General features: G+C 42.4%; 1 protein-coding gene across 1 annotated transcript in view; it reads right to left on the bottom strand.

The window, feature by feature from the left end:
- bmp1a (bone morphogenetic protein 1a) overlaps window positions 1-19,161 on the bottom strand; it is a 54,118-nt gene extending 34,957 nt beyond the window's left edge. Inside the window, exons 1-6 of the mRNA XM_024438804.2 lie at window positions 18,902-19,161; window positions 6,391-6,504; window positions 5,224-5,367; window positions 4,795-4,912; window positions 2,944-3,122; window positions 2,615-2,720 (exon numbers count right to left, since the gene is read on the bottom strand). Coding sequence (XP_024294572.1) covers window positions 2,615-2,720; window positions 2,944-3,122; window positions 4,795-4,912; window positions 5,224-5,367; window positions 6,391-6,504; window positions 18,902-19,046 — 806 coding nt within the window. The 5' untranslated portion in view covers window positions 19,047-19,161. The remainder of the gene's footprint in view (window positions 1-2,614; window positions 2,721-2,943; window positions 3,123-4,794; window positions 4,913-5,223; window positions 5,368-6,390; window positions 6,505-18,901) is intronic.
- Window positions 19,162-24,220: the final 5,059 nt, after the last annotated feature.

The following is a 24,220-nucleotide window of genomic DNA, read 5'->3' as shown; positions in this document are numbered from 1 at the left end:
ACTGCATGCTAAAATGTAAGCGGTGACCGTTGAGAGTTAAAAGATCCAAGGCAAAATAAACTTGTGGAAGAAAGAGAGAAAGTCAAGACACTCAAGAAGTCATATATTCTGCAGCTGTTCTTCCTTAAAGCCAAGGCACTGACACATTCATGAAGTCCATCAAGTGTTGTTTATTGACATTTGTCCTGCTTCCCTGTACTTAAAACTCTTCAGATTCTGTCTCCCAAGCTAAGAATTTCAGAAGATCAATAATTTAATAGTACACTTTCAAAAAAAAGGGTATGGTTAGGGTACAGTATTCTTTCTTGGGGTACAGGTAACTATCAAAATAATGGAAACACTTCAGTAATTGAGGGCTACAAAGTATATTGAAAGCAGGTGCTTCCACACAGGTGTGCTTCCTGAGTTAATTAAGCAAATAACATCACATCATGCTTAGGGTCATGTATAGAAATGCTGGGCAAGCCGTTATTTTGGCCAAATATTTTGTCTACCATGGCTATGCCCGCAAAGGATGACAATACCCCCATCCACAGGGAAGGAGTGGTCACTGAACGGTTTGATGAGTATGAAAACATGTAAACCATACGCCATGGCCGTCTCAGTCACCAGGTTTAACCCAATTGAACACTTACGGGAGATTCTGGAGTGGCACCTGAGACAGCGTTTTCCACCACCATAAACAAAACACCAAATTATGGAATTTCTCATGGAAGAATGCTGTCACATCCCTCCAATAAAGTTCCAGACACTTGTAGAATCTATGACAAGCTGTTCAAGCTGTTCTGGCTCGTGGTGGCCCAACACCCTATTAAGACACTTTATGTTCGTGTTTCCTTTATTGTGGCAGTTACCTGTACCTTCAGAGGTACACAAATGATCTCACATGGTACTGTTCAATACCTCAATAAAAACCTCTATTACACATTCCTGCGCCTGTCTCCCGATCCCTTTATACCAATGTGACAGAAATGGTTTGTCGAGATCCGTATGGAAGAACTTCATTGGCCTGTAGAGCCCTGACCTCAACCCCATCGAACCCCTTTGGGATGAATTGGAACGCCAAGTGTGAGCCGAGCCTTATTGCCCAACTTGTGATGCCACACGGGGCGAGACCCGTAATCATCTGCACAATACAAGTGGCAGGAAAGCCAAAACAACACAGATACTCACATGACCTACGGTCATTGTAAAAATAAATCGACAGGACAATGGTGAACAAAGGGCACACTTATACGATTACTTATCAATGGGAATGGGGACCAGGTGTGCTTAATGACAGTTACGGAAGGAACCGTGACATTCTGTATGGACCTCGCTTTGTGCACGGTGGCATTGTCATGCTGAAAGGGCCTTCCCCAAACTGTTGCAACAAAGTTGGAAGCACAAAATCATCTAGAATGTCACTGTATGCTGCAGCGTTAAGATTTCCCTTCAATGGAACTAACGGGCCTAGTCCGAACCACAAAAAACAGCCCCAGACCATTATTCCTCCTCCACCAAACTTTACACTTTACAGTATGTATTTGGACAGGTAGTGTACTACTGGCACTCGCCAAAACCAGATTCATCCGTTGGACTGCTTGGCATTGCGCATGGTGAACTTGGGTTTGAGTGTGGCTGCTCGGCCATGGAAATGGACAGTTCTTGTGATGTCATTGCTTCTAGAGGCAGATTGGAACTCGGTAGTGAGTGTTCCAACCGAGGACAGCTACGCGCTTCAGCACTCGGAATTCCCGTTCTGTGATATTGTGTGGCCTACCACTTCGCGGCTGAGCCATTGTTGCTCCTAGACGTTTCCACTTCACAATAACAGCACTTACGGTTGACCGGGGCAGCTCTAGCAAGGCAGAACTTTGACGAACTGACTTGTTGGAAAGGTGGCATCCTATGACGGTACCACGTTGAAAGTCACTGAGCTCTTCAGTACAGGCCATTCTACTGCCAATGTTTGTTTACCAAGATTGCATGACTGTGTGCTCGATTTTATACACTTGTCAGCAACGGATGTAATAGCCAAATCCATTAATTGAAGGGGTGTCCACATACTTTTAGTGCAACTCTAAATCTAGCGTATAGGACCTATTTCAAATTCGAACTTTTAAGCTCAACATAGCCACTTCATATGCGCACACGCTCCAGAATGGTAGAAATATCCTTTCTAAAATCGTATAATATAAAATTTAAAAAATGGCACAGGACTTAAGCATATCCTGTCTGCTAAATGAACAAGCCTACAGCCAATGGCATGGAGCATAGCCAGATAACATACAATAGGCAGACTAATATTTGGTTCTTCTGAAATAGTTTCTCTAGACCTGCTTAAAATATATAATGATGGTGTATAATAAAGGGATTTATTTAGACTTTAAAAAATGTGGATGTTCCAAAGGCGTGCATTTGCATGACAATAACCGGCTTACAAAATGTCCTGACCGCCACAGCCCCAACTATGAAGAGATCAAACTTCCAGCAGTAACATAGAACAGATATGGAGAGAAACATTAAGAGAGCAAAAGTTACATAGTCTGGGAATCTGCTCTCTGACCTAGATTGCAACTGGTTTCTATGTCTGTTCTGCTGTGTATGAAGTGGAACTTAGCCCAGTTCCTACCTTGAGAATGTATTCCTGGCATAGTGCATGATGCTGTCAAAGTCATACACTTCTCCCATAGAGTCCACCTCCCCTGGCTCCATCTTCAAGAAGTTATACTCCTGTCCTGTGAATAGAAGCAAGAAAACAGAAGCTGAAACCTACCCCTACCTCAAATACTGTACCAGCAAACTGAATGGCAAACGTGAGTGGCTATCACCTAGAAAGGGAAAACTATGTTCATCACAGAATCATGTGATGGTCTCATCATCGAACCATAAAATAAGCTAATCTCATATGACATCTCTCCCTGTTAGATGAGTGGGCTGTTCCATACACAGTTGTCTTACCTGGCTGGATGTTGTCCCTGATGATGCTGACATGTTCGTCTCTGTCGGGCCGGGTGTGCTCGTGCCAGAAACCAATCACATGGCCAAGCTCATGAACCACTATTCCAAACTTGTCACAGTTCTTTCCAATGGAGATGGCCTGTGGACCGCCACCCCTGCGGCCCACATAGGAACAGCACCTGCAGGTTCCAACACACAGAACACAGATCAGGGACAGGTCAACAGGCAGGGTAGCAAGCTAGTGCCCAAGACTGTGGTAACTGGCTACATAAAAGACACAAAGATGACAGTGTTAGCGCAAGAGGGGCCATCTTGCTTACCATGGTACTATCTAAGTGCTACATTTATGTCTACAGATCAATCATGTAACAAGAACTTTGTGAACTTCGTGTTACACCGGATATAGAGCTTTACTTCCACAAACATGCAAGTGTAAACCAGAGGCAGTGAACAAATAACGAATAAGCCAAGGGAAGGAATCCCTGTTTGTAGAGACGCAGGGTCTGACGGCAACAGTTTGTGGTTCAACAGGCATCTCTAATTTTTTGTACTTCTTACCACTTTTTCTCCCCAATTTCATGATATCGAATTGGTAGTTACAGTCTTGTCCCATCGATGCAACTCCCGTGTGGACTCTGGAGAGTCGAAGGTTGAGAGCCATGCATCCTCCGAAACATGACCCAACCAAACCAACCAACCCAACCACACTGCTTCTTGACACACTGCTCGCTTAACACGGAAGTCCAGCATCGTGTCGGAGGAAACACCATTCAGCCGGCAACCGAAGTCAGCGTGCATGCGCCCGGCCAGTCACAAGGAGTCCCTAGAGTGTGATGGGACAAAGACATCCCAGCCGGCCAAACCCTCCTCTACCCGGACGATGCTGGACCAATTGCGCACCGCCTCATGGGTCTCCCGGTAGTGCCCGGGTCGAATACAGTGGTGACATTCATTGATGCGTGTTTCACTGTAGATGGAGGGTTACAGTGTGTGACCGTAAAGGCTGGCTGCAGACTGCAGGGCTCTTTCTCTCCCTCCCTGACATGAAAGGCTCAGTGTGGGAGCCCGGTCCATGGGCACACACCGCGCCCCTGTGGGCCAACCAGCCTCTCTCTAATTACTATGAACCCAGCCAGGCTCTCCTGAGATGGGTCTTGAACTTTGCACAGGACAGATGGAGCCTGCTGAATATGCAGCAGGCCAGCCCAGAGCTCAGGCATTCCCACTGCTAACCGCAGCCGCCTGCGTGGATAATGTCATCCCTGTTACTCTGGAGGCCAGTTACCAGGAAAAAAATGGCTAACAACAGCTGGGTGGAAAAAGGGCAGTTTATGTTCCATATCCGCACTTTAATATGCTCCTCTTGCTAACTGATGTACTGTGTGTGCACAGAGTCAGAATGTAACCAACACTGCTACAGTTTTTGTGTAAACTCATTTGAACTTAAAAACATGCATAGCTGGGAAAAGGGCCAACTATATCACGCAGAATAAAAGCTGGCGTGTTATGATAAAGCTTATGATAAAGCTGAGGAGGTCTCCCTTGGATGCCATAAAAAAAAAAACATGTGCTCAGTGAAAGATGAATCAGGACTGAGGCACAGCAAGCATTCCTCGGGCCTGAATGGCCATCTTTCCCAGTACTTGCAGGGGGCTGCAATTACCACAATTCATGCAGACAGACTGCGGACAGAGGGGATGAGCAAGCACTAAAGGCCGATGGAGGAGAGGTAAGGAAAAGTACTTAAGCGATAATTCATTATGGCTGTGTGGATAAAGGAGTGAGTGTGAGCAGGCTGACCAGTTAGACTTCCTTCCTGAGGGATGCAAGCCTAGACCTCCGTGGACTCACCCACATGGCCGGTAGGTGAACACAATGTAGCTCTCCTCTGTTGTCCTCTCCATAAAGGTCACACAGGTGTGCTTCTCCCAGTGACGCATGGCCTGGCGGAATATCGCCCGCTGGCTGCCTGAATGTGAAGGGAAGAAGGGAGATCAGTGAGGCTGACGAACATAAGACGCATGTAAAAAGGAGGATAAAACACTGTACCAATGCTGACAGCTTGCTCGTAGTTCTAGATCCACTGCCAAATTCATCCCAAGTCAAGTTAATAAAATGTTTTATGTAGAATTGCTGCCAAGATATTCATTTTAATGTAGGTACTGTGAATGCAAGTATGCTGAACAGACACCAGCTGCCACCTTTTAGTAGGGAACTATATTATAGGGCTCATATGAGAACCATAGGGCAAGTAAACATCAGTGATGATGTGGGACTTACCACTGAAGTTCCCACTGATGACATAGGGAATGACACCTTCTGGCCACACCCTCTCAGGCCTGGAGGTTGCCGCCCTTTTCCTGCGGTGTGATCCTTGCCGGTTTGGCACCACTATGTTTCGACTGGTCTCATTTGCAGAAGACCCTGTCATTCACAAAACCCAGCCAAAGATGAAGTTTGTACAATATAATCATAATCAAAAAGTTCAACTCCGGTGAGAACATGGTAAAAAAAACAACCACCTTTTTGTGGAATCTAGAATGGGCCGTAACAGATATTATGGAGTCAGAAAGTGACCTGTTATGTGAATTGACAGTTCACAGACCATCAAATACAAACCATGAGAAACTTAAACATTTGAGACTACCACTTTCAGCTGTTCCTAAATGGTAAAGAGATAACAACGACAATGAAGCGTGCTTTATAACTCCTGTTGAGCATTTTCTATAGCGCCTTCATAAACACTTTGAGAGTGCTGGTGATAAACATGCTGTTAGTTTATAAACAGGTGTCATGGCCAACCAAGTGTTGGAGCCGAGCCATCACGTGGTGCTGAGTGGTTCATGCATAGTACACATCTTCCTGGCAGATGCACTGGGAGAGAGTTGCAAAGCCTCCTTTTATAATTGGCCTTGAGGTGGGAAAATGTGGAAACTATTTCACTGTATTAAAGCTTTTTTCTTGGAATTGTTTGTATTGTGTCACTAAATCAAAATTCCACCCCAAAACTATCATTTGGTATTTGGTTCATTAGTCCATTGTTGATTTAGTACCTACATGTTTTTCATGTCAGCAATCAAGTTGTCAAAATATGTAACTTTCTAAATACAGAATAATGCAAAACGCAGCATCATGTGATACAGAATGCATCATACTTTGAAACTATTTTGAAAGTTCTGGTACATATCTTGACAACTTGATTGCTGACAAGCAAAACATTTTGAGACTATATCAACAATGGACTAATGAAACAAATACTGGTGGAGTTTTCCTATGAGACAAATTTTAGTCAGCACTATATAATAGCACATGCACAAATGGAGTCAGGCTTTTAGAACTGATGGCAGGCACATTTATAAGAAAATGCAAGCTTTAAGCCTATGGCACTAGGCCGAAGTCTATAGTCTCAATGACCATGACTGGGTCAGCCTCACAGCTCTTGCTCACCTGTGGTTGTCTGATTGAAGGTCTGGACGGTCCGCTGGACCATGTTTATAACCCGGTCCACCTTAAACATGCGCATGTCCTCCTCATCCAGAGCAATGTCTCCCCAAAAGGCAGCTGAAACAGACACAGAGAGAGAAAGTATGTCAGACATATTTAAGGTGTTTTCACAATATTGGACATCGTTTTGCACCGTCCATTAGCCTCAAGGTTTTCCTGCTCTGCAGTCAGACAAACCACGTGGATCACATAGACAGCCATTCAAACCAAGGGAGAAAAAGCTAGACATTGATACACATGCGCACAACCACACACAATCCCTCCCCTTTCTTTAGCCCCCTCTCCCTCGCTCTCAAACAGAACACAGAGTTGTGAAACAGCAGTTATGTGAATGTTTGAATAACAGGAGAAGAGTGTGGTCTGAATCTCAGAGCTCTATAAGCTCCAAGCTAAATAAATCATATTATCAGGGGAGGGAACATATCTGTATGACATTCAAGGACATATGAAATCAATTAATAAGAGCTACATTCAAAAGCTTTTAGAGCAGCATACCCCAGATGTGCTGGGTCAATCCAGTTGCCGCTAAGAGAACTGAGGGAAAATGTCATGTCCTGATATTCTTGTACCGTTAATTAGTCCTCAAGCAGACCTAATACTGCGAGTTGCTGCCTCGATACGGTATATGGGGCACCTTGAACAAGTAATAGGTTTTTAAATGGAGGCCAAGGAGAAGGACAAATAACCAAAGTCACCCTTTATGAGGAATATGCTTTATGGGATTCCTTTCTAAAATGCCCTATTTCTGTAGCAGTTCGGGTAGGAGTCCTCTCCACAGAGACACGCCACTCTGTTTTACAAGCTTTCAACACCAGCACGTTTGCTGGATTTACAGCCTGTTCTTTGTGAAGGAGTGGAGTGAAGGGGTGGAGGAAGGGAGGGAAGGAAGGCGGAAGAGAGAAGGGGTGGCAGGGTAATCCATGTCTGAACAGGAAGATGAGAGCAGGAGGAAGAGGGGAGGAGGAGGGCATAAAGCCTCACTGCCCACCTCATAACCCTGTGGGGAGGAGAATGTGAGGAGGGCACAAAGCCACACTGCCCACCTCATAACCCTGTGGGGGGGAGAATGTGAGGAGGGCACAAAGCCTCACTGCCCACCTCATAACCCTGTGGGGGGGAGAATGTGAGGAGGGCATAAAGCCTCACTGCCCACCTCATAACCCTGTGGGGAGGAGAATGTGAGGAGGGCACAAAGCCACACTGCCCACCTCATAACCCTGTGGGGAGGAGAATGTGAGGAGGGCACAAAGCCTCACTGCCCACCTCATAACCCTGTGAGGAGGAGAATGTGAGGAGGGCATAAAGCCTCACTGCCCACCTCATAACCCTGTGGGGAGGAGAATGTGAGGAGGGCACAAAGCCTCACTGCCCACCTCATAACCCTGTGGGGAGGAGAATGTGAGGAGGGCACAAAGCCTCACTGCCCACCTCATAACCCTGTGGGGAGGAGAATGTGAGGAGGGCACAAAGCCTCACTGCCCACCTCATAACCCTGTGGGGGGGAGAATGTGAGGAGGGCACAAAGCCTCACTGCCCACCTCATAACCCTGTGGGGGGGAGAATGTGAGGAGGGCATAAAGCCTCACTGCCCACCTCACAACCCTGTGGGGAGGAGAATGTGAGGAGGGCATAAAGCCTCACTGCCCACCTCACAACCCTGTGGGGAGGAGAATGTGAGGAGGGCACAAAGCCTCACTGCCCACCTCATAACCCTGTGAGGAGGAGAATGTGAGGAGGGCACAAAGCCTCACTGCCCACCTCATAACCCTGTGAGGAGAATGTGAGGAGGGCACAAAGCCTCACTGCCCACCTCATAACCCTGTGAGGAGGAGAATGTGAGGAGGGCACAAAGCCTCACTGCCCACCTCATAACCCTGTGGGGGAGAATGTGAGGAGGGCACAAAGCCTCACTGCCCACCTCATAACCCTGTGGGGGAGAATGTGAGGAGGGCACAAAGCCTCACTGCCCACCTCATAACCCTGTGGGGGAGAATGTGAGGAGGGCACAAAGCCTCACTGCCCACCTCATAACCCTGTGGGGGGGAGAATGTGAGGAGGGCACAAAGCCTCACTGCCCACCTCATAACCCTGTGGGGAGGAGAATGTGAGGAGGAGGGAGAAAGATTATCCTTTGCAAACATGTTTTCACTGTGTGTGAGGGTTCTACTCCTTGGGGATAGGAGGCAGAGTAGCAAGAGATAGATCAAGTCAGACCTAATGGAGTCATCTGCTGTGGCTGGAGTGAATATGGTACCGACTACTGTGTGTTCACAATTTGAGCGTGAAAGTAGGTTACCCCAAGAATTACCCAGAGTTGTTGAAAATCAAGTGCAATAGAGAAAGATGGACAACTAGGAACTGACAAACTGTGGTCTAGGAATCAAAGTGAAAGCATATGTTCAGAGTGTATAGTTGTATTAGAACACTACAAAAGCATCTAAGACAAAGCTCTTTTATAACTGAGCTATCATTGGCCCAGCCCTTGATAATAGTCAGATAATCACACACACCACTATCTCAAAGAGAAAGGAAGAGAAAGAAAAAAGGGTTTTGGCTTGTGTCCCTCAGAGGAGAATTATTGAAACAGTATGTAGCTGGCTGAGATGCAGCCAGTCTCCCACAAGCAACAGAGAGGGTCAGAGAGGGCATGTTGTAGAGCGGTGGGGCTAGGCAGGATTACAGGCTAATGACAGCAATAAGAAAATATGTAGATCTCTGCCTGCAAGATAGGGCATGCTCAAAGCTCTGCGGGCAGGTTTGAAATACCAGAAGTCAAAGGGATCCTTGAATTTGCACTCAGAAAAACGCTAAATTGCTGTGTGTGACCAAAACACTAAACAGACTATTCCTAATCAGCACTAATACAGAAACTCTGTGCCAAGAGTATATCTGATCATTGCTAGCTACCAGCTGTCCATACAGTATGCAATGGATACAAACTGTCTTACTTCTTACTTTTGATTCCTAAAACTGACTGACAGCATTAAAGGATGAGAGAACAGACAAGCACTTGGACAAAACCAACATAAATTTGGGGCTGATGTCACAGAGAGGACAGTGAGCACTAAGATAGGTATGTCCAAAATCATTTGCAAAGTACTCTTCCCTTTAACAAAGTGGAAGATGAAAATGCAGCTGCAATTTGAAGAGTTACCCTGCTTTACCTAATTCTTAATGCTACAGTAATACTGCACTCAGTTAGTTATTAGCAGTGATTTTCTGGCGTAATGCTAGAACTATCCACACAACAAGGTGCAGGATTGTCCCCCTACCCCCACCCCACTGCCCTACACAGAGGGCTAATGTATTCTTCATCCATGGTGGACACCCACTCATCCACAAAACATTCTGGGGACAAGCTCTTAATCCAGCCTATAATTGTTCCCTGATAACAGCGAAGATTGAAATGAGCAAATGCACAGCCCCTGCGTCATTAGGCCTCATTTCCCCAGGCTTCCCAGTCGTCGTGGAGAAGCTGCAGGTTAAGGAAAATCTCGCAGGGATTGAGAATTAATCCCATTGTCTCCTGGCTTGAATTATCCACGGACACAGACTGAATCTCTGGAATCTTCAATATGGGGCACCGGGCAGAGGACAGGATGGCAGCCATTGCACTGCGCAGTTGTTTTTTAAACTGAGAAACCCCACTGTATGTGCACCCCTGTCAAAACAGACTAAGCAGAGAAAGACTAGTAGTGTAGATTCAAACCCAGAGAGAGAGAGTGGCAGATGGGAACAGATCATTATAGAGCATAGCACTGCTGCCACTCTCTCTCCCTTTCCAGCAACATTCATTAACTAAATGACAACAGCTGCGGGCATGGTATTAATATCAACAGGAATTTAAAAGATGAACAATTTGATCATTTCCGCTCTGATAAATAGTTTCATTCCAGTTGATAGATTATATGGTTTTCAGTGTCCTAACATAAACATCTATGATAGGAAAACACACAACAGGCATTTTTCATCAGCGCGACACGCTCGGTGGCTGGGAAAAATATGGTTTTCATGTGGACATAATGTGAAGATAAAAACGGCCTTTGATGAAACATTTGATTGATTGCACTTTGTGTGTGTGTTACACTTAGACCCTCCGCTGCAACCTGGACTCAGGGGTAGATTTAACATAGTAAATGCTAATCTGTCTCCCTCCATTTAGTATGATATACATGTTACAATTTGTATGGTATGTATTAATTTGTGGATGTCGATTATCCATTTTGTATGATATGTTACGTATTACAATTCACATGATATGTTACGAATTTGCAATATGTATGATATGTTACGTATTACAATTCACATGACATGTTACGAATTTGCAATATGTATGACATGTTACGTATTACAATTCACATGACATGTTACGAATTTGCAATATGTATGACATGTTACGAATTTGCAATATGTATGACATGTTACGAATTTGCAATATGTATGACATGTTACAAATTTGCAATATGTATGACATGTTACGAATTTGCAATATGTATGACATGTTACGAATTTGCAATATGTATGACATGTTACGAATTTGCAATATGTATGACATGTTACGAATTTGCAATATGTATGACATGTTACGAATTTGCAATATGTATGACATGTTACGAATTTGCAATATGTATGACATGTTACGAATTTGCAATATGTATGACATGTTACGAATTTGCAATATGTATGACATGTTACGAATTTGCAATATGTATGACATGTTACGAATTTGCAATATGTATGACATGTTACGAATTTGCAATATGTATGACATGTTACGAATTTGCAATATGTATGACATGTTACGAATTTGCAATATGTATGACATGTTACGAATTTGCAATATGTATGATATGTTACGAATTTGCAATATGTATGACATGTTACGAATTTGCAATATGTATGACATGTTACGAATTTGCAATATGTATGACATGTTACGAATTTGCAATATGTATGACATGTTACGAATTTGCAATATGTATGATATGTTACGAATTTGCAATATGTATGATATGTTACGAATTCCAATTTGTTGTGGCTAACGGTTAGGGTTAAGAGTCAGGTTAAAGGGTTAAGGTTAGGGTTAAGAGTCAGGTTAAAGGGTTAAGGTTAGGGTTAAGAGTCAGGTTAAAGGGTTAAGGTTAGGGTTAGCTAACATTCCAAGGAGTATGCAAAAGTTGTCCGTGATGATATTCGAACACACAACGTTTGGGTTGCTAGACGTTCACGTTATATATGTTGACCCATCCACCCCAACCAACCACCCTCCTTTCTTTTTTGATTTAAAGCTGCAATATGTAACTCACAAAGAAGTATGAGTTATAGATCTGTCAATCTCATTGAAAGCAAGTCTAAGAAGCAGTAGATCTGTTCTGTGTGCCAATTCTATGATTCCCATTCTTAAGTTTCATTTTTGCTTCTTTTATTTTCGATTTTTAACACCCGCATCAAAAAGCTGAAAATACAATATTTTTGGTAATTGAAAATATATTTCACACTGGTTAAGATCGTACAATGATTCTCTGTTTTGTCACAAACTGAAATTAGGCAAAGTATTAGAATCTTAGCAAACAGGAAATGGCAGAGCGATGTCTGCATAGTGCACCATTAAGTAACCTTCTGTCTTATGTAACCATGTAACCATACTTATGTAACCATACTAAATTGAACATGTTACACTAATTTCAGTGTCTCAGATTTAAGTTTACTATGTTATGTCTAGTCTAACCAGGCTGCCCCCTCCCCCATAGCTGGAAGGAATGTCTCTTTAGATAATCTTAACCATCATAATCCCTTTAATCTCAGACCACCCCCATCAATCTGTGTCCTGTAAGATTACGCACAAGATCTCTATCAAATTAAACACCACTTGATTCAGGGAATTCCCAGGACATGGCCTCCTTAGTGTCAGACACACACCATGACTGACTGACACTCTTTACCGGCAATTGTCCCTGTGTGACTTCCAGGGCACCACATCTGCTACATCATCTAAAAATTAACACCACTGTCACACAAAGGAAAGTTGGATCAGTAGGGCCCACAGTGCAGGCAACGTGAGGCTAAGACATCTGTAGGACTCAGTTTCCCTGAAGAAAAATGGCATTTTCCCAATCGAAGACCCTGAGATGAGGTGGAGGAGGGAAAAAAAAAACAGCTGACGTGTACTTGAAATGCATTACAATGACATGGCGACGCCTTTCACAGTGAATGTGTTCTTTAACAAACTTTGCATTTGAATTTCAATGGAAGCCAATACTGTATTGAGATTACCATCTGATGTCAGTACAGGTATCACTTTTCAGGTTTCTTTCTGTGCCTGCAAACCCTATCTGACGCCACACATACTGGCTAAAGTGAGACAACAGAGAGATACAGTATCCTCGTTGTGCCTCCTGTTGCTGTATCTTTAAAATGTCTGAGAGAAAAAAAAACGAAGAAAGCATCATGAATAGTGAGGCAACAGCATCTTACAATCTATGAAAAGCTTATAACTCCAGTAAGAGCTGGTTGGTGGAATTATGGGTGGGAGTATTGTAAATATTATGCCCCTTTCCTGTAAAAACAACTCCAGCTGTTAATCTTAAACAAATGCTTATCTTGACATTTCCTCACACTGCAATTTCAGCCCAAGGCAGGAGTACAAACTCAACTTGTATACTCATTTCAGAGATAACTAAGGTGTAATTAGGAGAGAGGTTCCGGAGAAGCCTCAAGCTAAAGCCCCAAATTCAAGGGGGGATAACACTCCAATAAAAGCCTAGAAGTCTCATCAGGCACCACAGCAGAGATCAGGCCAGAGTTACTGCCACCCCACTGAGTCCTATTATTGACACCATGAAGACAGCTTCAGCTGGAGAGCCACACGTTTAAACGCCTGTCTCAATTTACATATTTCACACTCCATCAGGCCCATTAGCTAGATCTAATTTCCCAATATTTATCCATGTCTAAAATGTAAGCTTAATGTTGGACTGACAGTGTTCTCCAATAACTTCCAAACTGTATGTCCATAACATTGTTAAATAATATAATCATAATTATAGAGTTCCATGATCATGTAACCATTGCAACACATTACATCTGTTATCGTGGCAATGCACATCTTGGCAATGCATTGCTTGTCAAGAGCGCTAGCTACATAGCTAGCTACATAGCTAGCTACATAGCTAGCTACATAGCTAGCTACATAGCTAGCTACATAGCTAGCTACATAGCTAGCTACATAGCTAGCTACATAGCTAGCTACATAAGGTACAGATCTGAGATTAGATTAGAGTTGCTTAAGATATGACTTGAATTCATTAGTCAAGCTGAGATATGCTTACAGATGCATTGGAGTCACAAATAGACTTCAAACCCTCTTAAAATATTCCATGAATAACAAATAATGTTCAAAATCAAGAGAGACTTCTAAGAAACTACAGGTTGGGAAAACAATAATATATCCAGATGAACAGTAATGAAGATCAAATGAATAGTCAAACTGAATGACAAATGGGAATGAATTGTAAAGAAGCCCCCATTTTGCTTGTTTAGCATCATTATTGTTGCTTAATTGGGCGTGCTTTGAGTCATTTAAATGAGCACTCCTACGGCATTTGTTATTTCTTAGCGCTGACAACAAACAAAATTGTCCCACTCCCCACAAATGCACACACATTATGGCACCCTAATCACCTGAAAACTACAGGAGCAAACCTGCTGATGTAAACTACATTGTGTGTGGGGTGGGCTGGTTTGTATACATTTCATCTTCCATACATGGCTGCTTACCCTTTAGATAACTATTTGCCTTGTAATGATAATGGGCTTTCTAGGGGCAATATGAACTAAATAATGAAATAGAGATGTAAAGTTTAGAAGTAAATCAGCAAACCATTTAACAACCATTATCAAGCCATACTATGAGTAAAACATTTCTACAACAATACTGACATTCCTACTGCTTTTTTGCTGACTAATAGAATCACCCCTCACAGAGGCGCCTTCAAAGACAAACATCTGGTTCTTACTGTCAATCGCACTAGTAACTACATCTGTTTGAGAATAACCATTCACACTTCACTATCTGTTTCTTGAATGCCTATACATGCTAGGATCACATTTTGCATTGTGAGTTATATAAAGATCCAGGATTTGAACCCAGACATGTGAGCTCTCCATGTCTGGCAAGAGAACAGGGCCTCAAGCAACAAGCTCCCTCTGGGTCATACTCTCAACAACTGAGGACACCTGAAATAAAATCAGGGAATTATCAAACTAAACTTGTCAGATGATAAAAGGCATCAGACGGCTGCCTGCCTTCGAACCATCCCTCATCACCCCATAATCCTGTGTTTATTATCAAGTCAGAGACTAGCTCATAGCCAAATGCACAAGTTAAGGCGGGAATGATTAAAGGCTTGGGTTATATGCACACATGCAATTCTCAGGGCCAGTAAACAGCCCCGGGATAAGCTGCCAAGCCCCTCTGAATGGGCTGCACTCACCTTACGCTGGTGTGGCCAGTCTGCCCAGCCTGCCCTCCACCTTCCAGCAGCTCTGCCCTGGCATGGTGTGAATGACCTACAGTCTGTGGGAACTGCCAGAGCTAGTCAGAGGGGAGAGGAGAGGGGCTGGGCGAGACGGAAAACCACTTGCATAAGTGAGGGCAGGGGGTTGCTTGAGACTGGTCTCCTCCTCTCCCTCCCTATAGGCTACACAGCAGATGTCTCTTGGTAATGCTTAGAGTAGAGGAGCTCAAACACAGGGCAATCCCGCAGACTGATGTCAGAATACAAATTAGGATACGATTTAAAATTCAGGAGACTCAACCCTTGCAAGACGCTCCTTGGTAGATTAAGTCATCTACCCCATTTATAATCCATAATCAAATGTCAACTCAGTTTCTGCTCTCTTGAAGATCTATCATTATTTAAATAGAGAAGACATTGAGCGTGACTTGCTCTCATCCATTTTTCATATAGAAAGTGAGTGGATCTAATCTCAATGGGTTCTTACAGTCTTAAATTAGTTTCAGGGATGCTACCAAGGTTGGAGCTCTGTGAACTTGGCATTTTCCATCATTTAACTATCAGCTTTAAATGGCTTTTCCCCATATACATTTTTAATGAATATTAGCAGTTATATTTTGCTCAAGTGAACCTAAAGTTAAATAATTTGTTTAATTTATTGTTTAATCTTGTCAGCTGGAAAGCACACTCTGTCCATTGTATTGATCTAAAGCTAACCTTGAGCAGCAGACAGCTATCAAATTGACTCAATGCAATGGTGTCCTTAAGGGGAAATAAGAGTAGAAATCTATACAGGCACGAGGCCAAGTGAGTGAAGGAACACAACAGCAGTTTTGATTGCTGACAGTGGTTGTCACCTTTTGCGCTCTAGCATTATGAACAAGTAAACTAGTGAGTGAGAGAGTGAGTGAGTCAGTGAGCGAGTCATTGAGTGAAGATGTTTGAGTGAGATGAAATAGGGCTGAATCATAGGTGCAGCATATCTTTGGGAAAAAGAGTACAAAAGTTGGATCCGGGTCAACATCAGCCATCCCTTGGATTATTTAACAAATGTAGAGCATGCTGAAGGAGCAGGTGGAAAGAGCTGGGAGAGCTGGGATTGAGGAGGGGAGAGGGGCTCAGAGGCTTGATGTGGGTGGGAGTTATTCTTGCAACTGTCTCTCCACCACCTGTCCTAAACAATGCCCAGGGGTAACACTGAACATAATAACACTGTTCATAATGATGATGGGAATGGTATATCGTCATTACTAAAATAAGTAATAATTTCTTGACATTTGATTGCTACAGCTCGTGACTTAGAGTCCCTGCCTAAATACACAACAGAGCTGGCTTGTTTTGGTCATTTGCTCTCTAGACAAATGAAAGACATCATGTTAGGCCAACGGGATAAGCGGCAAGCTACAAATGGACACCATGGACCTTGATCCATAGCAAACACTGCAAATTACATCTTTGTTCATGTTGCATCCTCAATTCCAGCCAAAACATATAATCCTTATTTGAAGACATCATTTTTTACATTTAGGAATACCACTTTGGAGCACGTGTACTGATCGATTGACCCTGCTTTTGGGGGGCTCCTTACCTGGAGTCATGTGTAGGGCTTTCAATAAATTCCCTGGCTTCCCAAAAATCCTGGTTGTAAGATTCTGGATTTCCTGCTTTCCTGCTTATTCCCTCCTGATTCCGGGTTACCTCCAACCGGGATTTTGGGAAAACCAGGGAATTTATTGAAAGTCGCCAGAATTTTGCAACCCTAGTCATGCGTCAGTTATCCTACTATTTACAAGTGACATATAACAATTTGTCCTGACCACTGAGATGACGGATACTGATGATTTACATAAGGGTTGCTCCTCTAAACAGATCTATGTAGGGAGTTGAGATTAGAGGAGAGGAAGCAACCTCTTGAACCCCCCCCAAAAAAAAAAAAAAACATATCACTCCTTACTATGTAAAAGAGGAGTATAAACAAGCCACATGAAATATGAGCAGTGTGAGTGTGATGCATTCTGTACTGCAACATGCCACTTGAATTATAATCTGACACTTGAATTATAATTTGCCTCTCGAGCAATTTAGAGTGGCTGGTATATGGTCTTCTATGTCATGCTCAACCCAGCTTCTTCTCATTACAAAAATAGGACAAATAATCCAGGCCACTGGACTGATGAGAGAGGAAGAGGAAGTGACAGAGGACTAAATTGACAAGGACCTGAATAAGAGTGCGACTTTACACATGGTCAATTCCACTCTAACAGCATGATGCTGAGACTCTTTAAAATGTATGTAAAACAAAAACCACTGATTGAAAAGTTAATCAAACCATACAACTCTATGCACGAGGACTACTTTTAACAATTTCCGCTGAACATTTTACAAAAACACATTTACCTGAAGAACAGGGCAGATGCAAAGTTTGGTAAAATAATGACGGTTTGTGCTGTTTGTGCCATCACTGTTTACCATGGAATAGTCCACATCCCCTGCATGATGCTGTCAAGCGAGAATGAGACATATACAAGCACCAAAACATTTAAGTACCAGGGTGAACTTCCAGAGGGGTCATTTCTAAGAGGAGCCATGTCTCTATCTGTATCAAATGTATTCCCCAGATGAGGAAAATATCTCTCAGAATTCCCCAAAGACACTAGGAGATACAGTGAACTCACAGCACAGTGTTTATTGCAGTGACAACTGGGATATCTTCTTCTATACAAAATGTAGGCCTATTCTGTTTTGAATGTTGACTTTATATTTGGAGACATCAGCTAGACAGGGGATGGTGCAATCCGATACTTCAACAGAATCCAAATGTATTGATTTAGTTTAATTAGGCTGCACTTATTGTCTGGATTATGAATAAAGACCCCCTTCAACCTTGGATATGGGAGAAGACCCATGATGATGAGAGCAATGTCCAAGGAAACTTGCAGATAACAGCCAACATATAATTAGAAGAACACATACAATATGGGTCTAATGGTTTTTAGATGGGGTCAGAAGTGGAGATCATTCATACATGAGGATGAAATAGATCAGGGGTGTATTCACTATGAGCCAAACAGAACGAAAACGGGAGGGACCTACCTGAATTTGTCCAATAGAAATTCTCTGATTCGTGGCAAAACGTTTCTCGCGTGGAGTAAACGGTGAAATGTTTTCCAACAGAAACGGCGTAATGAATACACCCCATATGTAGCATACAACACCCCAATCTCCAGCCGCTTGTTTTCAGTGGTCGCGTGAACAGCCGGTGAAGTAAATGCACGTCATTTTGCGCAATGACAAAACCAGTTGGGGAACACAAGAGCCTCATAATAACATAGTAGAATGCAGTGTTTTTCTTCACGACCAAGGCCTGTATAGTTTAAGTAAATGTAACATCGGCAAGGATTTGAAACATTTCAACCGACAGTTCAATGGGTGAAGATTTAGTGCTATCAAAATGAATCTTCCAAGTTTGGCTATACATTTGATTAAATAGGCTATTCTAAAAATGCCATATTTTTGACAACTACACAGACAGATTATACATTAAATATACTCTTAACTATAGATAAAGATATGGCGAAACTTTAAAACAAATAGCATTTTCCATTATGTTCTTCCAGTAAAAATTCCAAACTTTTTTTTCCATGCTTTGAAAAATGTACCCTGAGAAATTACATTGATGTCCTCGGTTTATTTCCACGAGTGCCATATTTCCACCATGAGTTATGCCAACAGTATGTTACTATTCTCAATCATGTGTAAATCAGCAAAACTATGACAATATGTAAAAAATAAAGAATCATTAAAAATCCATTTTAAAACTCGATTCCCCGCTGTCATCTCCAAAATGAATTTCCCTCACTTCCAAACACATAAAAGCATTTCGTGGCATGTTTTAGGTCCACACAAATGTTAGATAAAAAAACATTCCAAAAGCTTACCAGCTTTACAGGGATCCTTATAGTCGATCACATCTGAGGTGGCAGTGGGCTCCACATAGTAGCTTGTTTCTATTGCTTCTAAATCGATCGCCGATATCATGCAAAGGCAGGATAGAAGAAACAAACATCTCGTTGTGAGATCCATGATTCGTGAGTGAGCGGTACAGCAAAAGACGAGAAATAAGAGGTAAAGAACAAGAGGAACGAGAGGGACAGAAAGAGAGAGAGAGAGAAAATGGGAGGTTTTGGGGGAAATGAGATCTCTCCGGAGGGCGGGTTTAAAATCAGAGCTCAGCCTCTCCACAATGTCTTGATTCTGGGGCAGTGATTCGCTCCCCTAGTCGTGCTCCGGGCTAGTGCATTTGCCAGCAAACTTCGGTGATCGTGGCACATCATCGCGTTGGTATGTCTGGAGAGGACCGAGGTAAAGACAGTTTCAGGTTGGATATTCGACGGATATTCGCCTGTAGTTCCCTTACGTCCACCAACAGCAGTTAGGGACTGTCAACATAGTGACAAATCAAAATGTTCAAATTTCAATAGCTCTTTAACTATTACTCCTAACACTTTCAAAACTGGTTGTACCCGATGGCATAGACACACATTGCACACTCTTTAGTTTGTCCATTTTCATCTCACAAGATTTTAAAATTATTTTTCAAAATGTAGAATTTCAATAGCTCCTTGGTCATGTGACTTAGTGACTTCAAACAAGGTTCAGAATGTCCACTCAGTGGGCCTACACATTGCACACCCTTTAGTTTGTCCATTTTCATCTCACAATATTTAAAAATAATTTTTAAAATGTAGAATTTCAATAGCTGCTTGGTCATGTGACCTAGTGACTTCAAACAAGGTTCAGAATATCCACTCAGTGGGCCTACACATTGCACACCCTTAAGTTTGTCAAATTTCATCTCACATGGTTTTACATGAATTTATCAACATTTTGAATTTCAATAGTTCCTTGGTCATGTGACCTAGTGACTTCAAACAAGGTTCAGAATGTCCACTCAGTAGGCCTACACATTGCACACGTTGGTCTATTTTCATCTCACATGGTTTTACATGACACATTTCCTTGGTCATGTGACCTAGTGACTTCAAACAAGGTTCAGAATGTCCACTCAGTAGGCCTACACATTGCACACGTTGGTCTATTTTCATCTCACATGGTTTTACATGAATTTATCAACATTTTGAATTTCAATAGTTCCTTGGTCATGTGACCTAGTGACTTCAAACAAGGTTCAGAATGTCCACTCAGTAGGCCTACACATTGCACACGTTGGTCTATTTTCATCTCACATGGTTTTACATGAATTTTTCAACATTTTTAATTTCAATTGCTCCTTGGTCATGTGACCTAATGTCCACTGATTACCCTTCTATATTGCACACTCTTGTTTGTGTACTGTAAAATCAGGCAGTGTAAAGTACATTGTACATAGTTTCAAATTTGCAATAGCTCCTTGGGCATGTCAATTACACACCTACGAAGCATGCAGTGGTTATACACCCATATTGCATAACCTAGTCATGTATCTTCTATATTGTAGTACATTATTATTAGTTTGACCATTAGGGGGTTCAGTCCAGTGTTGTGTTTATCCTTTTTTAAAATATTTATCGACAATAATTGGTAGTTTTAAGTACTTATTTTCCCTGTCATTAATATCAACCATAAAGGAAAAGGGCAAAGTATGAGAGTCATGCTATTAATTGTCCAAAGCAGGGATGGAGAGGGAGCTAGTGAGGTAGGCTGCAGTGGGTTTGCTGGTCAATATATATACTGAACATGTAACCACAGTAACGGTGGCCAGTAAATCAATTAATAAAAATGTAATATTGACAAATTAAACCAATTGTAGACCTTTAATCTTTCCAACATGTCAGAAACTTAAATTCAATGAAGTATGAAACATTTCACAGTGTTAACTTTCTCTTTATCCCTGGTTGATGTACATTTCAGAGTCTCTTCAGTGTGGATGGGGTATAGCATACATTAACCCTGGTTGATGTACATTTCAGAGTCTCTTCAGTGTGGATGGGGTATAGCATACATTTTCACCCACAAAGACCACACTTCCAGTTTGTGTTCTTCACTCTGTTGAACTCATTTGTCTTCATTCCTTGGCACAGCACATGGAACCACCGTTGGCATGCAAAACATTCAATCTAAAACAAAACAAAGCGTAACACGTTATAAATAATATCAAATATCAATGCAGTATGACGAATGACAAATTAGCCATCCATTGTGTTATATCATAAATTGTCTTACATTATAAACATGTTAAATAAAGTTAATCATTGCGTTGCACAAAAGGGGCTTCACAGGCAAGGTTATTGCTGCCAGTAAGATTGAACCTAAATCAACCATTTATCGGATCATCAAGAACTTCAAGGAGAGTGGTTCAATTGTTGTGAAGAAGGCTTCAGGGTGCCCAAGAAAGTCCAGCAAGCGCCAGGACCGTCTCCTAAAGTTGATTCAGCTGCGGGATCGGGCACCACCAGTACAGAGCTTGCTCAGAAATGGCAGCAGGCAGGTGTGAATGCATCTGCAAGCACAGTGAGGCGAAGACTTTTGGAGGATGTCCTGGTGTCAAAAACGGCAGCAAAGAAGCCACTTCTCTCCAGGAAAAACATCAGGGACAGACTGATATTCTGCAAAAGGAACAGGGATTGGACTGCTGAGGACCGGGTTACTGTCATTTTCTCTGATGAATCCCCTTTCCGATTGTTTGGGTCATCCGGAAAAAATCTTGTCTGGAGAAGACAAGGTGAGTGCTACCATCAGTCCTGTGTCATGCCAACAGTAAAGCATCCTGAGAATATTAATGTGTGGGGTTGCTTCTCAGCCAAGGGAATGGGCGCACTCACAATTTTGCCTAAGAACACAGCCATGAATAAAGAATGGTACCAACACATCCTCCGAGAGCAACTTCTCCCAACCATCCAGGAACAGTTTGGTGACGAACAATGCCTTTTCCAGCATGATGGAGCACCTTGCCATAAGGCAAACGTGATAACTAAGTGGCTCGGGGAACAAAACATCAATATTTTGGGTCCATGGCCAGGAAACTCCCCAGACCTTAATCCCATTAAGAATTTGTGGTCAATCCTCAAGAGGCGGGTGGACAAACAAAACCTCACAAATTCTAACAAACTCCAAGCATTGATTATGCAAGAATTGGCTGCCATCAGTCAGGATGTGGCCCAGAAGGTATTTGACAGCATGCCAGAGCAGATTGCAGAGGTCTTGAAAAAGAAGAGTCAACACTGCAAATATTGACTCTTTGCATCAACTTCATGTAATTTTCAATAAAAACCTTTGACACGTATGAAATGCTTGTAATTATACTTCAGTATTCCATAGTAACATCTGACAAAAATATCTAAAGACACTGAAGCAGCAAACTTTGTGGAAATTAATATTTGTGTCATTCTCAAAACTTCTGGCCACGACTGTAGAGCGTTTGTAGACTTTAAGAAAAAAAACATGAAGTGACAGTTTCATCAGTACTTGCTTAAAGAAAGTCATATCACAAAGATCACAGATGACAGTGCCCACCAAATCTATGACAATAGAGAATTAATTGTAAGCACCAAAGTGTTTGTGTCAAAATAATTTCTGAAAATGTCAGTTGTTGAACATAATACTTCTGTTTGCAATAGCAATTTATGAAATATGCAGTTGAGGAATATTCCATGTACAAACACTACATGTAGAACGGACATAAGACATTCCCACATACAGTATTTTTTATTTTTTTATTTCACCTTTATTCAACCAGGTAAGCCAGTTGAGAACAAGTTCTCATTTACAGCTGCGACCTGGCCAATAAAAAGCAAAGCAGTGTGACACAAACAACAACACAGAGTTACACATGGAATAAACAAACGTACAGTCAATAACACAATACAAAAGTCTATATACAGTGTGTGCAAATTAAGTAAGATTAGGGAGGTAAGGCAATAAATAGGCCGTAGTGGCGAAATAATTACTATTTCGCAAATAAACACTGGAGTGAGATGTGCAGAAGATGAATGTGCAAGTAGAGATACTGTGGTGCAAAGGAGCAAAAAAAAATATATATATAAATTAAATAAATAACAATATGGGGATGAGGTTGTTGGATGGGCTATTTACAGATGGGTTACGTGCAGGTGCAATGATCTGTAAGCTGCTCTGATGGCTGATGCTTAAAGATAGTGAGGGAGATATGAGTCTCCAGCTTCAGTGATTTTTGCAATTCGTTCCAGTTATTGGCAGCAGAGAACTGGAAGGAAAGGTGGCCAAAGGAGGAATTGGCTTAGGGGGTGACCAGTGAAATATACCTGCTGGTGCGCGTGCTACGGGTGGGTGCTGCTATGGTGACCAGTGAGCTGAGATAAGGCAGGGCTTTACCTAGCAAGGACTTACAGATGACCTGGAGCCAGTGGGTTTGGCGACGAATATGAAGCGAGGGCCATCCAACGGGAGCATACAGGTCGCAGTGGTGGGTAGTATATGGGGCTTTGGTGACGAAACGGATGACACTGTGATAGACTGCATCCAATTTGCTGTGTAAAGTGTTGGAGGCTATTTTGTAAATGACATCGCCGAAGTCAAGGATCAGTAGAATAGTCAGTTTTACCAGGGTATGTTTGGCAGCATGAGTGAAGGATGCTTTGTTGCGAAATAGGAAGACAATTCTAGATTTCATTTTGGATTGGAGATGCTTAATATGAGTCTGGAAGGAGAGTTTTCAGTCTAACCAGACACCGAGGTATTTGTAGTTGTCCACATATTCTAAGTCAGATCCGTTCAGAGTAGTGATTTTAGGCGGGTGGGCAGATGCGGGCAGCGATCGGTTGAAGAGCATGCATTTAGTTTTACTTGCATTTAAGAGCAGTTGGAGGCCACGGAAGGAGAGTTGTAGTATGGCATTGAAGCTCACCTGGAGGTTAGTTAACACAGTGTCCAAAGAAGGGCCAGAAGTATACCGAATGGTGTCGTTTGCATAGAGGTGGATCAGAGATTCACCAGCCGCAAGAGCGACATCATTGATGTATACAGAGAAAAGAGTCGGCCCGAGAATTGAAACCTATGGCACCACCATAGAGACTGTCAGAGGTCCGTACAACAGGCCCTCCGATTTGACACACTGAACTCTGTCTGAGAAGTAGTTGGTGAACCAGGCGAGGCAGTCATTTGAGAAACCAAGGCTGTTGAGTCTGCCGATAAAAATGTGGTGATTGACAGTGTCGAAAGCCTTGGCCAGGTCGATGGATATTGTCTTCTGTCGATGGCGATTATGATATCGTTTAGGACCT

Source organism: Oncorhynchus tshawytscha, linkage group LG12 (assembly GCF_018296145.1).
Source record: "Oncorhynchus tshawytscha isolate Ot180627B linkage group LG12, Otsh_v2.0, whole genome shotgun sequence".
Lineage (NCBI taxonomy): Eukaryota > Metazoa > Chordata > Actinopteri > Salmoniformes > Salmonidae > Oncorhynchus > Oncorhynchus tshawytscha.
Note: the sequence above shows the minus strand (reverse complement) of the source record. Positions and strands in the feature narration are given on the sequence as shown.